We start from the raw sequence: 15,006 nt of genomic DNA, 5'->3' as shown, positions 1-15,006 counted from the left end.
GGGACGTTAAACCCCACATATCAATCAATTATCTATGGTAAATGGTAGTGCACACCAGATTAAAACACACAGAATACGAAAATTGTTTTATCCCAGTGTGTGCCGATTTTTATCGTAAATATGACCAACCAATAGCCTACAAGTTGATTTTAAGTAGATATTCATATCCTTGCAGTAAAAAATAGAAGTGTGTGCCGGGTGTGAGCTGGGGTCATGGTTCGTTGCAGTGCCCCCCCCCACCCCCTTCCTATTAAGTTAATATATGAAGCAGACTTCATGCCCTGCCCCCCAATAGGGTGACTAAGGCAGACCGTGCTGGCCACCCCTGCGCACACCTATGGTGAAAATGATAAGTGTGTGGTACATGTACTTCACAAAACAAGATGCCTGGTGCCAGTTTGATCACTCATCATATTGTTTTTGCATGAAGTGCAACCAGAAAAATCAGATATTAGGCTGTGAGCTGGAACAGTGGAAATGCAGTAAGAGTTCATTAATTTGATTTCGATTGAGGCCTGGACGTGGGACCTGAAACACTTTTTTAAGAGAGGCTCTACAAAATTAGCAAAACAATTGCTTCATTGATATTAACAGGTTTTTCCTTTTTCTTTTTTGCCGGTTGCAAAATATTCATGCATACTGAATATATCTTTTTTAAATTCTTCATCGATTGAGATGAAACTTGCTTAGTTCATGTGTATTTCTGAGTAGATTTTAGATATGCAGTTATTTTTCTAATATTTTGTTTTTAATATATCAGAAATTTCCAGTGCCTCTTTGTTCTCTCAGTTTAAACTAAAATTCACAGTATCATAAATTAAGCATATCCTACAATGAGTACTAAGTGTAAGAAAAGAAGAATGGATGTTCCAAGCCCACTTGAACAAAAGTGATGGTATGTTGAACCTTCGCAGGTGAGTCTATGTCAAGCTGGGATTTCAGTCATATATAATACCTGTTTCAATCAACTCACGAAGTTCATTATGGCTCATTCTTTTACCAGAAACAAACGGCTATACACAAGAATAAACAAAGCTGCAAGTATGTTCAAAGTCGCAAGCATGAAAACTAGGCAAATTTGTGTGCTACCCATCATTCTTATGGTGGGCGAACAATCACAGTACCAGTGTTTCTCTAGTAAATAGTATTGTAGGAAACTCCATGGTCACTGCGACACCTGATCATGCAGTCTCCCATATGCCAAAGCTCTCACTAGCAAGTGCATGCTTTCAGATCGACAGGTGCTGTGCCGAGTTCAGGCGCTATTTGGAGCACCTAAATGGCACCGAGTGGAATTTACTGCACAGCCATCTTCAAGCAGCGGTGGAAAACATTATACGCGGTTGCCGCTACCTCCGTATTCAAGCCGATGGACCCAAGAAAACAGAAGTTTCTGCCAAGAATCCTTTAGTGGGAAGGTGAGCGGGGCTGTACATATTTTTTTAGTCTACCCAAGTGATATCCTCATTAGTGGCTGTGTGTACAATCGTACACATCAGCTTCAAAGGCGTGTAATGCACCGTGTGTTACTTCAACTGGCTTGAAATTCATTGTGCACATTTGTGCAGACTTCCTGAGCGGGCAAGTAGTGGTCATTTCACTTCATAGGGCAGCGTATTGCTGCAGGTGATCACTTTGTTGGAAACGTTATCACATTCCAGGACTAGCGTCAAGGATTTTTTTCTTTGCTTGAAATGAATGCAGGCAAAAGATGAACTGTGCAGGCATTCAAGGCCTAATAATTCATTCTTTTTACATATGACTTAAAGCTGACACAGTTCAGAATGGAATGGAGTAAAAAAAACTATTTTGGTCCTGCAGGTCGCGCATAGCCGGTATTTTCTACGTACGGACTGGTAGGGAGTACCTGGCGGCGACCAGTTTGATATTAATTTACATAATAACATGAATTACTAAAATTCACACAAAACAATGTACTGCTACGTACCAGTGCATGGAGTTGAAAAAGAAAAAGCATATAGACTGGCACGAACTAATCTCTGTGGCTGGCGCGGCTCGCTTAACTGGCTGTAAATACATCTGTGACTACCCCTCCGAGTTGGTCTCCTTCTCGTAACATATTTGGTGATGTTGTGCGATCCCCCTCCTCGCCACGGAACTCCGAAGCGGACGCTACCTCGCAGCTTTCAACATGACCACTCAAAACTTGGCTACATCTTCCCCGGTCGCCCGCCCTTCTGCCCGTCCTGTCAACCCAGTGCCAACAACAACTTTCGTGACGCTTCTCGCCCTCAAAGACCCTGGCGTGTTCTCGGGCCACGAGGGTTCTAACAACGACCAGTGGCTACGCCTCTACGAACGCGTCAGCGCCACTTACAGGTGGGATTCTACACTTATGCTCGCAAACGTCATCCTTTATCTCGATGGAACCTCTCGTGTTTGGTTTGACAACCACGAGCATGACATTACAAGCTGGGACAGCTTCAAGGAAAAGATACGTGAGCTTTTCGGCAACCCCTTTGGTCGTCGTGAAGCTGTGAAGAATGAGTTGTCGACTCGCGCACAATCTTCCACGAAGTCCTACATTAGTTACATTCAGGCTGTCCTCTCACTATGCCACCAAGCTGACGAAAACATGTCCGAGCCTGACAAAGTTGCGCGTATTCTAAAGGGTATCGCCAATGATGCGTTCAACCTGTTGGTATTCAACAATGTGTCATCTGTTAATGCGATTATACAAGAATGCCGCCGGTTCCAACAAGCTAAAAGTAGGCACATCTCCCATCAGTTTCAGCGCCTTCTGAACACCGCTGCGACGTCCTCGTGTCTCGACAGACATCATCCACCAGACGCCTGTGACAACTTGAGGCGAGTCGTCAGGCGAAAACTTGAAGCGGCTGCTTCAGCTAAGGTGGGACCAGCGTTCCCTGACCCCTCTCCTGCAATTATGTTGCCCCTCATTCAAGCAGTTGTCCGGCAGGAAATTGCCAGCTTGGAAATTCACTCTATCTCACTGCCTCCACGCACCGACTACCAGCCCCAATACACGCCTGCACGTCCATTCCCGACAGGCTCTCCCTCAACGTTCCGTAATCCGTCCCCATGGTGAACACACGATGACAAGCCGGTCTGCTTCTCGTGTTACCAAATCGGGCACATTTCTCGCCATTGCAGACGTCGCTGGGGTCCTCCTGCACAAACCTCCTTTTATCCCTTCTATGCATGTCCTGCCTATCGCCATGAGACCAGCCGCGACCATTTTGCCCAGGAACCTGCTACTGAACACCGCTACTCTCGTTCTCCATCTCCCCCAACGTCGGCAGTCTCGTTCTCCGCAGCCCCGCTGACCGCCTTCCCCCGCCCTCCCACGAGGTTCCCCGACGGAAAACTAAGTGTTGCAGCCCCCGGAGGTGGCGCTGCATCGCTCGGACTGACAGAAAATCCTCTCTTGACGATACAGACAAAACGGAACCTTATAGACGTACAAGTAGACGGCGTACATGTCACTGCTCTTGTCGACCGGGGCTCAACTTTCCGTGATGACGAGTGAATTTCGCCGCAAGCTCAAGAAGGTTCTCACATCTGCGACCACTCAGTTCATCCGTGTTGCGGATGGCAGAATAGCATCTATCATTGGAATGTGCTCCGCTCGTGTAAGCATTGCAGATCGACACACAGTTGTTCTCTTCACCGTCCTTGATAAATACCCCCATGACGTAATCTTAGACCTCGACTTGCTGTCCGCGCGTTATGCTCTCACAGATTGTTCGACCAGTATGCTCCGTCTACACTTGCCCGCAACAGAACCTCTTGCACAACGGCCGAGTCGCCTCTGCACGATGGGACATGCGCGCCTCCATCCACAGACACTGACCTACGTAGAGCACGTCTCAATACCACCAGTTCCTGACGGTGACTATGTTTTGACCCCTATCAATGATGCCCTCGTAAACCGCGGCATTACATTACCGCACACCATTCTGTCCACCGAAGGAAATTCTACGTGCCTCCCAGTTGTCAATTTTAGCTTGGCACCTCAAGTGCTGCCACAAGGGATCTCTTTGGTGTTGCTCTGTACCTTAAAAGACAATGCGGTAGATGTTTTGCTCCTTCTGACCCCCAAGCTCAACATCAATCTGACACTTGCTCCGACAGTGCTATCACGTCGATGATCGCTTCCAACTTAACGCTGCAGTAGACTGACAAGCTCCACCGGGTTCTGCTGTCCTACATCGACGTTTTTGATCTCAGCGGCCGTACGTTGGGGAAAGCTACTGGTATGACCCACCGCATAAACACTGGTAATGAGCATCCTATTCATAGGCGTCCATATCGGGTGTCGGTGGCAGAGTGTCACATTATCCAAAGTGAGGTCGACAAAATGCTCGCCAAGGACATCATTGAGCCATCCTGCAGTCCTTGGGCTTCTCCTGTAGTGCTAGTCCGCAAGAAAGACTGTGCATGGCGTTTCTACGTGCATGGCATTCTACACCTCAACAACATTACCAAAAAAGACGTGTACCCTCTGCCACGAATAAATGATGCGGTCGATTGCCTCTATGGGTCCCACTATTTTTCTTTCATAGACCTTCGTTCCGGCTACTGGCAGATGGAGGTAGATGAAATGGACCGTGAAAGGCGGTATTCATCATCCCGATAGCCTATATCAGTTCAAGGTCATGCCCTTCGGCCTTGTAACGCTTCAGCCACCTTCGAACGAACTCCCTGCTCAGAGGATTCAGATGGTCCACCTGTTTATGCTACTTGGACGACTTAATCGTCTTTTCACCAACATTCGAAACTCATATAGAGCGCCTCTCAGCCATCTTAGGCATCTTCCGTCGCGCTGGCCTGCAGCTCAATTCGTGCAAATGTCACTTTGGGCGCCATCAAATCATAGTACTTGGCCATTTAGTAGACGCCATCGGTGTGCAATCAGACCCGGCAAAAATCAGTGCCGTCAAAAACTTTCTTGTACCATGATCTGCGAATAATGTACGCAGGTTTATCGCCCCGCCGCGGTGGTCTAGTGGCTAAGGTACCCGGCTGCTGACCCGCAGGTTGCGGGATCCAATCCCAGCTGCGCCAGCTGCATTTCCGATGGAGGCGGAATTGTTGTAGGCCCATGTGCTCAGATTTGGGCGTAGTTAAAGAACTACAGGTAGTCGAAATTTCTGGAGCCCTCCACTACAGCGTCTCTCATATTCATATGGTAGTTTTGGCATGTTAAACCCCACATATCATGATACGCAGGTTTATCGGACTATGTTCCTACTTCCGATGCTTCGTGAAAAATTTTGCACACATAGCGAGGTCGCTTACGCAGCCCCTCAAGAAAGACGTCCCGTTTTCATGGGGCTCGGAAGAGGCTTCTGCATTCTCGACTCTTATCGTTCTTCTCACTAGTCTTCCAATTCTGGCACACTTCAACCTTGCTGCCCCTTTGAAAATCCGTACAGACGCAAGTGGACATGGCATTGCTGCAGTGCTGGCTCAGAAACAACATGGCCATTATTGCGTTATTGCATAAGCCAGCCGCATCCTATCCGCCCCTGAATGTAACTATTCGATCACAGAGCGTGAGTGCTTGGCCCTTGTAGGGGCGGTGGCGAAATTCCGACCTTATCTATACGGACGCCCATTTTCGGTAGTTACCGACCACCACGCGCTCTGCTGGCTCAACTCTCTGAAAGATCAGTCAGGCCGCCTTGGTCGCTGGGCTTTGCACCTGCAAGAGTTTTCCTATTCGGTGGTCTGCAAATCTGACCACCTACACCATGATGCCGATTGGTTCTCCCGGTACCCTGTCGACGATCCTGAGGTCACTGACGAGCCCATGGAGCACTCTATCTTGTCAGTGTTCGACTTCCTTAACATTGGGGAAGAACAGAAGCGTGATCCAGTGCTGCTTGACATCATCAGCCGTGCGGAATCCTCCCCAAATGGCACTTCCATCCACTACTTTGTCATTCAAAAGGGTGTGCTATATTGCCGCAATTTTCAACCAGACGAGCCCGACCTTCTCATTCTTGTGCCTAAGCATTTGCGCCGCTGTATTCTCACCGAACTTCACGATGCTCCCACGACTGGACACCTTGGCATATCCCACACATACGAGCGCGTCCGGCGCCGTTTTTTCTGGCCAGGCCTTGCTCGCACGGTACGCGGATACGCTGCCACGTGTTACCTTTGCCAATGTCGTAAAACACCGTCGCTGCTACCCGCTGGCCATCTCCAACCAATTGACATACCTGTGGAAACATTTTATCAAGTTGGGTTAGACCTGCTTAATCCTTTTGCCACATTATTATTGGGAATCGAATGGATAGCCATTATTACAGACTACGCTACACGCTACGCTATTACGCGAGCTCTACTGACCAGCTATGTAACTGACGTCGCTGACTTCTTGTTACAAGACGTTATATTGAATCACGATGCTCCAAGACAGCTCCTCACAGACCATGGCCGTACATTTCTATCCCAAGTCATCGCCGACATTCTGTGTTCTTGTTCCACGCAACACACACTGACAACCGCATACCATCCTCAAACAAACGGCCTCACAGAACGATTTAACCGTACTGTAACAAATAGGCTCGCTATGTACGTGTCGCCCGACCACCGAGACTGGGACCTTGCCTTACCCTATGCAACTTTCGCGTATAATTCATCCCGTCACGACACAGCGGGCTTTTCACCGTTCTACTTATTGTACGGAAGAGAGCCAACTTTACCACTGGACACAGTCATCTCAGCTCACACCTCATCCACCAGCGAGTATGCCCGTGACGCGATTGCGCAAGCCGATTATGCCTGTCAGCTCGCTCGCGCTCGGCTGATGGCGTTGCAAACCAACTAATGCCTTTTTCTGTGCAATGTCTGTGCAATTTCTGTGCAATTTCTGTGCAATGCAATTTATTTTTTGCAATTCATTGCAAAAAAGAAATATTTTTGACCAGTTCAACACTGTGGTGCTTTCACAAAAGTGATCGGCTGCAGTCAAGACATGTTGACCATGGAAGCTGTATCTTGCTCTCTTTTGGCCACACAACTGGCACAAACAAGTTGCCTAGGCAGCCACCTCCGCTAAAAGGGCCTGTCGTAGTTGCAGCAAGAACTCTCTGAAAACTTATGGAAGGAAGGAGAAACATCTTTCAAATTGCAATAGCAGTGAATGAAGGAAGAGAGCTTTGAGGGCTTGTATTTATTTGTGACAAAATATCATTGAAATCCAGCAGATAATTAAGCCAAGAACGTATATGGTGTGTTCATCGTACTGTGTTTAGTGTTTTGTAGTAATTGTGGTAGAGTAAAAGCTTGTTAATTTGACACTAGTTATTTTGGAAAATCGGATAATTTGAACATGTGCTCAGGTCCGAGCAAACATGTATATTGTGGCCTTCTCCAGCCAATAGACCCTCCAGATGCCCCATTCCAACAAGTCGGCATGGACTTCCTAGGACCTTTCCCGACTTCGTGTGCAGGCAAGAAATGGATAGTCGTAGCCACAGACTATCTCACCCGTTATGCTGAAACTGACTCTCTATACAGTGCGACAGCTGCCGAAGTCGCCAAGTTCTTTGTGAACAACATAGTTCTCAGACATGGTGCGCCCATCGTCGTTATTACGGATCGGGGCACCGCATTTACTGCAGACCTAATGCAATGCCTGATGCGCATGACAAATACCGATCACAGAAGAATAACGGCGTATCACCCTCAGTCAAATGGCTTAACCGAACGCCTCAACAGAACTCTGACCGACATGCTATCAATGTATGTCGATGTTGAACATAAACAGTGGGATGAAATATTACCCTACGTAACATTCGCATATAATACAGCCGTTCAAGAAACAACCCACGTTGCCCCTTTCGAACTAGTATTCGGCCGAAGAGTGACCACCCTGCTGGATGCCATGTTACCACTACAGGACGAAAGCAGCTATCCACCTGACTTAGATGACTTCTTGCAAAGAGCCGAAGAAGCATGGCAAATGGCAAGATACCGAATACGCTACCAACAGCACGTCGATTCTAGTCGGTACAACAAGCGACGCAGTGACGCACTTTATCATCCCGGTGACAAATTGTGGATATGGATACCAGTGCGCCGCCGCGGACTCTCTGAAAAGCTTCTTTGCCGATACTTCAGCCCTTATGAAGTACTCAACCGTATCAGCAACGTCACTTATGAAGTCAGATCCGCTGGACACGTGAGTTCAAGACGCCGCAATCCCATGGAAGTGGTACACATAGTCCGCATGAAGCCCTATCATGGCAGATCATCGAAAAACGAGTGAGAGTGCGCATGTATCTTTTCACTGTCTTAAGCATCGGGACAATGCGTCTGAGGAGGAGGGTAATGCTGCGACAGGTTCGCCACGTTCAAGTAGCCCGCCACAATCATCTTGGCACCAGCACCAGCAAGACTTGGCTCGGCTGGCATGCGCCACGCGTTCGTGCTCTCCAACAACGAGGAAGAGGAAGATAGTTGGATCTGTGCCACTCGGCTACTCGGACTTGACGACCATAGTCTTTAGAATCGTGGGCACAAGTTCGCCCTAATAAAGACGCTTGTTTTTTTTTAACCTGTCGGCCTCAGCATCGCTACAATATTGTGCAATGACATCAAACTTGTTAATTTGGTCATTCGTAATCCAGCTGATTGGGATGATCTTCAGTGCACGCCGAGCACAAAATGTTGCAAATGAGCGACACAAAACACTTTTTTTTTTTGTGCTTGGCATTATGAAGGGCATGTTTTTTTTTACAAGCTGGCAGCTGACCAATAATTCTTCCCATACCACCTGCATATATCAAGTCTAACAGATTTGATATGTGACCCAGTAGTATGAACAATGGAAAGAAACATCTTAAGTGCTCGTTTTTATGAACCATAGGATCCAACCCCTTGTGCAAATGTGTCTGATATATAGCTGACCAGCCATATATTCCAGAATACTTGCTGGTGCTTGCAGACGTGTAAAAATTGCATTTCATTCTATTAACTTAAAGACTCATGATTGAGTATTGCAGAAGGGTCAATATAAATAGGTTAAGGTTGGAGTGATAAGCTTCGACCATTTAGTGTACTACCCGCGATTCCCATGTTGGCTGAAGCACCATGCATCACAGCTCTTATAGACACTAGTGTTATGGTGTACTGGAAAGGGGCAGTGTGCCATCTGGCGCCTCAGACGTGTCTCTTTTTTCGATGACAACTTGTGCTGCCAGAGCACACCGTACGACTGTGTCGCCACCTGTTGGCGCCCTCTGAAGTAATTTATGAGCAGCTTAGATACAAAGCCTCCGAGATTGGTACTTGTAGTTGCCGCGCTGGTCGTAAAATGTATAAAAATGATTAGAAACTTGTATACAGAAGTAAAGTAGTGAGCCCTTGAGCGTTATTTTTTTTAACAACCGCGCGACAGCCTACTCTCCTGGCTCATGCAGGTACGTGGTGGTTGTGGAACTCGCACGCAGCATTTTCCACCAAGAACAAGCTAGGTCATATCTGCGCAGCGCTTGGAAGGAAAGTTGAGAGGTGGCAAGACGAGAAAATGAAATGAGTGTGATGTCAATCACCGGGACAGACTGGTTTAGTGTGGAAAGGGGGTAGTCTATCGCATTCCACTATTATATTGGAAGTGTTACATCGGCCAAACCAGGCGCTGTTTAAGTAATCGATTAATGGACCACAGAAATTCTCCGAAAAGGCAACTTTCGTCTAATCTCCGCCTTCATTGTAAGGATCGTGGATGTCATCCTTTAATAAATGAAATGGAAGTGCTGTCGAGGCTGAAATATATGACCCGCGAGAGATTGTTGAGGCGCATGTGTGGCGAGGTCATCGGTGAACGTTTACAAACTCGAGATGCATTATCTAACTGCCAAATTGTAATCATAACCACGTGTCATTGCCTTTCATTTACATGTGTGTTTTTCTGAAAATAAACTTCAGTTGTTAGTTTATGCCTGTCTGTGCTCTCTTCCTTCTTATCCATTTTTTTTTCTTTTTTGCGCACAATGTCGTTTACAATGGAATACCAACTCGCCCAACGCTTGATTGTTCTATGGTAGTCAAAATGAACATATACTTTAATATCAGTTTTAGCGCACCTTTTACTCTTTATTGCACCTTACTTTTTTGTGTTATTCTTCTCTATGGGTACAGCAGTGTAAAAGAAATGCAATTCATTTTAACGCTTGATATGCTTTGCAGATACTTTGTGGTCAACACGGATATTCCAGTCCTGGACCTGAAAGAGGCTGAGAAGCTAATTTTCAGTGACAAAGCTGCCTACGTAATGGCACATAACGGCTGGGTCATGAACGATGACCCTCTGCGAAACTTCGCCGAGGCCGGGTCGAACGTGTACCTGCGACGCGAGCTCATTGCCTGGGGCGACAGTGTCAAGCTTCGATACGGCAAGTCCCCCGATGATTGCCCTTTCTTATGGCTGTACATGAAGGATTACGTATGCGAGACTGCCAAGATATTCCACGGCATACGCCTGGACAACTGCCACAGCACGCCACTTCCTCTCGCAGAGTACGTACTCGATGCGGCCCGGCTAATACGTCCGGACCTCTACGTGATCGCCGAGCTGTTCACCTCGAGGGAGGAAGTGGACAACATTTTCGTCAATCGACTGGGAATCAGTTCACTTATCCGAGAAGCCATGAGCGCTCCTAATGCTCATGAGCTAGGACGGCTCGTTTACCGGTACGGTGGTGAACCGGTTGGAAGCTTTATACCACCTCCGATTCGTTGCCTTAAACCATGCATTGCACACGCACTTTTCATGGACATCACACATGACAACCCATCACCTTTCGAGAAACGTTCAGCATATGACTATCTTCCGAGCGCTGCCGTGGTATCGATGGCATGCTGTGCTACAGGATCGAACCGTGGTTATGATGAACTTGTTTCTCATCACATTGACGTTGTCGACGAGTTTCGTCAGTACCCTGTGTGGTCAGCAAAGCCATCTGAAAAGCCTTCATGCGTCCACCTACATTCGGGAATTATTGCTGCCAAGCGGGCACTGAACAGGGTCCACTATGAGCTAGGCCTACAAAATTACACACAGGTTTTTGTTGACCAGGTTGATTCTAACACGATCGCTGTCACTCGACACAGTGCTTCCACGCATCAGTCAGTTGTCCTGGTGGCCCGTACATCGTTCCAGATGCCTGCCAACCCCAACGACACCGGTTGTATCCCGCCGCTGTGCATTCCTGGAGTGATTGAGGAGGTAATCTTTGAAGCGAAAACTGTTAAAGTGAATAAGGACAGCAACACTAAACAGGACAAGAACAAGGAGTACATTGTGGGGATGCACGACTACCAACTCGAGATCCATGAGCATCTTTCTCTGGTGGAATCTAAAATGGTGGACCTCAGTAAGGAGAGTGAGGAGAACCTGCAGGAGTTGGATTTGACCAACTTCACACCAGGTTCGGTCATCGCTTTCAGGTAGGTGTCACTTTTTAGAGTGCAGCTCTCCACATTGAGCGGAATTACCATTTTCATTGCTGTAGACATGGAAAAATAAAAATTCCCAGGATCTGATGGGATTTGAATCTGGGCCCTCTGGGTGGCCGTCAAGTATTCAACAACAGAGCAGTGCTGGTGCCTGAAAGTCATTTGCGAAAAGACCCTATAAATGCCTCATGTCGGGCAAGAAATCGCGTTAAGCTATTTATTTATTTATTTATTTAATACATACTGCAGACCATGGTTAGGTCCAAACAGGGGGGCACAAGAAGATAAAATGCAAAAATACAAACAATACAAGCAAACAAGGCACTTATACAGGGGGTAATTCATTCCACTCTTGTATCGTACGCGGAAAAAAAGAGTACTTGAAGGTGTCAGTAGGAGCAAAATATGGGGCGAAAGCATTTGGGTTGTGGTGCCTAGTAGGTCTTGTTTGTAACAGTGACAAGAACGGAGATGGGTCAATGGACAGTGCACCTTTACTTAGTGAAGAAAGGAAATCAAGACGGAAGCACTTTCTCCTGGATTCAAGGCTGGGGATTTTGTTAGTAAGCATTATTTGTGAGGGAGAATCAGTGCGTGAGTATTTAGAGTAAATAAACCTTACAGCTTTTCTCTGAATTCTTTCTATTTTACGGATGTTGTGATTAGTGTAGGGGTCCCAGACTATACAGGCATATTCGAGCTTAGGTCTAATAAAAGTAAAGTAGCTGAGGAGCTTGACGTTAGAAGGGGAATTTCTGAGTTTGTGTTTTAAGAAGCATAGCTTACGAAAGGCAGATGAGCAAATATTGTCAATGTGTAAATTCCACGAGAGATTGCTGGTTAGTGTGACACCGAGGTATTTATGACTGGTGACTTGTTTCAATGGCGATGTTCCTAGTGTGTATTGATAGTCGTACGGAACTTTCTTTCGTGTTATGTGAAGATACAGTGCTTTGTCGGCGTTCAGCACCATTCCCCAGTTCTTGCACCATTCAAGTATATTAGTAAGATTGGTATTAAGTTCACACTGATCAGCACAGCACGAAACATCCCGAAACAAGACTGCATCATCCGCGAACAACCGAATTTGCACACCAGTTGTAATTTCATTAACAATATCATTTATATACATTATGAAAAGCAATGGACCCAGCACACTTCCCTGAGGAACTCCCGAAGTGACATCAAGATAGCCAGACCCTATTCCATCTATTATGACCAGTTGTTTGCGGTTTGTCAAGTAATTTGCAACCCATGTGACCAGAATTTCGGGGAGGCCAATATTTCGCATCTTAAGAATTAATTTGTCATGTGGTACCTTATCGAATGCTTTACTGAAGTCTAGAAATATTGCATCTATTTGACCGGTGTTGTCTAAGGTGTGTGCAAACGAATGAAATACTGTAACTAACTGTGTGACGCTGGAGTACCGTTTCCTGAACCCGTGCTGGAAACCTGTTAGAATATTATGGTCGTTTAAGTGTTCAAGAATGCGAGTGGCGACAATGTGTTTCATTAGTTTGCAACAAGAAGATGTTAGTGATATTGGACGGTAATTTTGAAAACATAGGCGGTCGCCCTTTTTAAAGATAGGTACAACCAGAGCTATCTTCCAGTCTTCGGGGAGCTCGCCATAAATTAAAGAAGTACGAAATAAAACAACAAGAAATTTAGCCAGTGACTCAGCATAGCGACGAAGAAATATGTTTGGAATGCTGTCGGGACCACATGATTTTTTTGTATTAAGGTTCAAAAGCATAGATAACACACCAGAGTAAGAAATAAAGCCAACATCACTAGGACGATACACTGCGGTATGCGCCAACATACATGCGCAAGAATCAGAGAATACACTTTGAAAGTACTGGTTAAAATGCTGAGCAATTGCCTGCGGGTCTGCGGGAGCAATTGCCTGCAGAAGAGTAAACTGTCACTGCCGTAATTAGACAGGAAATGTGTGGTTTAATGTGCTCGCCCTTGATTTTTCATCATTAGCCATAGCAATTGCCTGCGGGAGCAAGTGCCAGCAGAAGAGTAAACTGTCACTGCCGTAATTAGACAGGAAATGTGTGGTTTAATGTGCTCGCCCTTGATTTTTCATCATTAGCCATGTGCAGTGTCAACAAAGTGCACCTCATACTTTACAGATGTGTAGCAGGTACAAGAGCCGTCAAAAGTTCCCAGGCCACTATCCTATGTATTCCATTAGCAGCATGGCCTGGGAATTTTTGACAACGCCGGTACCTTGCTTATCTGCAAAAAGACAAATAATGGCATGGTCGGTAATGTCCCACTTGACAAAAATTACGATTTGTGGTGTTGTCGACACTTTGCATAAAACCAAAACTATATATAAAGCCACAAGACAAAGTTCAGCTAATGTTGAGCTGTTACACTTCACCACTTCAACCTTTTTTGGCTCGCCAATTAAAATCGACTCATGAAGTTCACAATGATTCATTCCTTTGTTCAAAACAAATGCCAGAACCCAACAACAGACAAAGCCACAACTGCATTCAAAGCCGTAAGCATGAAGATTAGGCGAATTCGTGCAATACCTGTCATTTCCATAATGGCTTAAGAATCGCAGTGCCAGAGTTTCCTCTGGGAAGTTGTAAGAGACTCTATGTTAATCAGTAAAAGCAAGTGCCTCTTCATCTTCCACAAATTGATTATCTTTTTATTCTAGAGTCAGCCCTCATCCAACGAGCAAAGCTGCAATTCAGTACCTCCACAAGCACCTGACTAACATGGGATACATCGGGGCAGAACCACGTGAGCGCCGTGCTGCCTCAGCCGATGTTGGCAGTAATGAAGAGAGCATTGTGAGCATCCTCAAGGCCCTCACGCTGTCCGACCTGAACCGAGTTCTGTTTCGCTGCGATGTTGAGGAACGTGCAGAGGACAGGGGTGGGTCTGCCTACAACTTCCCGAGATTTGGCAGCCTCGTTTACTGTGGCCTCCAAGGTGGGTGCATCGTGTGCTGCCCTTTTTGTCCCCTTGTCTCAGTGGGAGTCGAGCATGTCAAAACACAGGTCAGGTGAGATGCACAATGAGAAAAATAAAAGCTGTCAGGAAGGGTGTTTCAGCTCCAGTAGTTTGAAACCTCAGGAGGGGTGAAGGATGCGGTGTTTTGAGAGTGATTTCTTTGATCTGGCACTAGTGGTGCCGAGCGCATTTCTGTTACACTAGCGTCATCAGAAAACTGCGTCAGAATGCAGCTTACCCTAAGGTGCATGGGGGGGTGTCCAGTAGGGGGTGATATCGTTGCCCTTCCTAATCATCTAAGTAGGGCCTTGTACCCATCCTCAGACGGCCCTGTCCTGTGATCATTTAAAGTGCAGAACAATGGTCATACAGGTCTTTGGTGAAAAGTTGCCCATCAAAGACCCCTTCATACTTTGCATTCTGAGAACTGTTTACATTCTGCTGTTACACCCTGGAAAGCCATGACCAAAAGTTGTGAATGACAAATCATCACCTTGTCTGTGACTGCAAAATTAGGAAAGGTGCAAATAAAATGGTTGTGGCAGAACACTATTGCGAGAG

General features: G+C 46.4%; 1 protein-coding gene across 5 annotated transcripts in view; it reads left to right on the top strand.

Annotated features, from left to right (window-relative positions):
* LOC119181297 (glycogen debranching enzyme) overlaps positions 1-15,006 on the top strand; it is a 137,882-nt gene that overhangs the window by 43,533 nt on the left and 79,343 nt on the right. For all 5 annotated transcript variants that reach the window (XM_075874883.1, XM_075874882.1, XM_075874884.1 and 2 more), the window contains 3 exons: positions 1,234-1,418; positions 10,189-11,448; positions 14,147-14,424. In XM_075874883.1, coding sequence (XP_075730998.1) covers positions 1,234-1,418; positions 10,189-11,448; positions 14,147-14,424 — 1,723 coding nt within the window. The remainder of the gene's footprint in view (positions 1-1,233; positions 1,419-10,188; positions 11,449-14,146; positions 14,425-15,006) is intronic.

The sequence above is a fragment of the Rhipicephalus microplus genome, chromosome 10 (genome assembly GCF_043290135.1).
Source record: "Rhipicephalus microplus isolate Deutch F79 chromosome 10, USDA_Rmic, whole genome shotgun sequence".
Taxonomy (NCBI): Eukaryota; Metazoa; Arthropoda; class Arachnida; order Ixodida; family Ixodidae; genus Rhipicephalus; species Rhipicephalus microplus.
The sequence above is the reverse complement of the archived record's forward strand: the minus strand, read 5'-3'. Positions and strand labels throughout refer to the sequence as shown.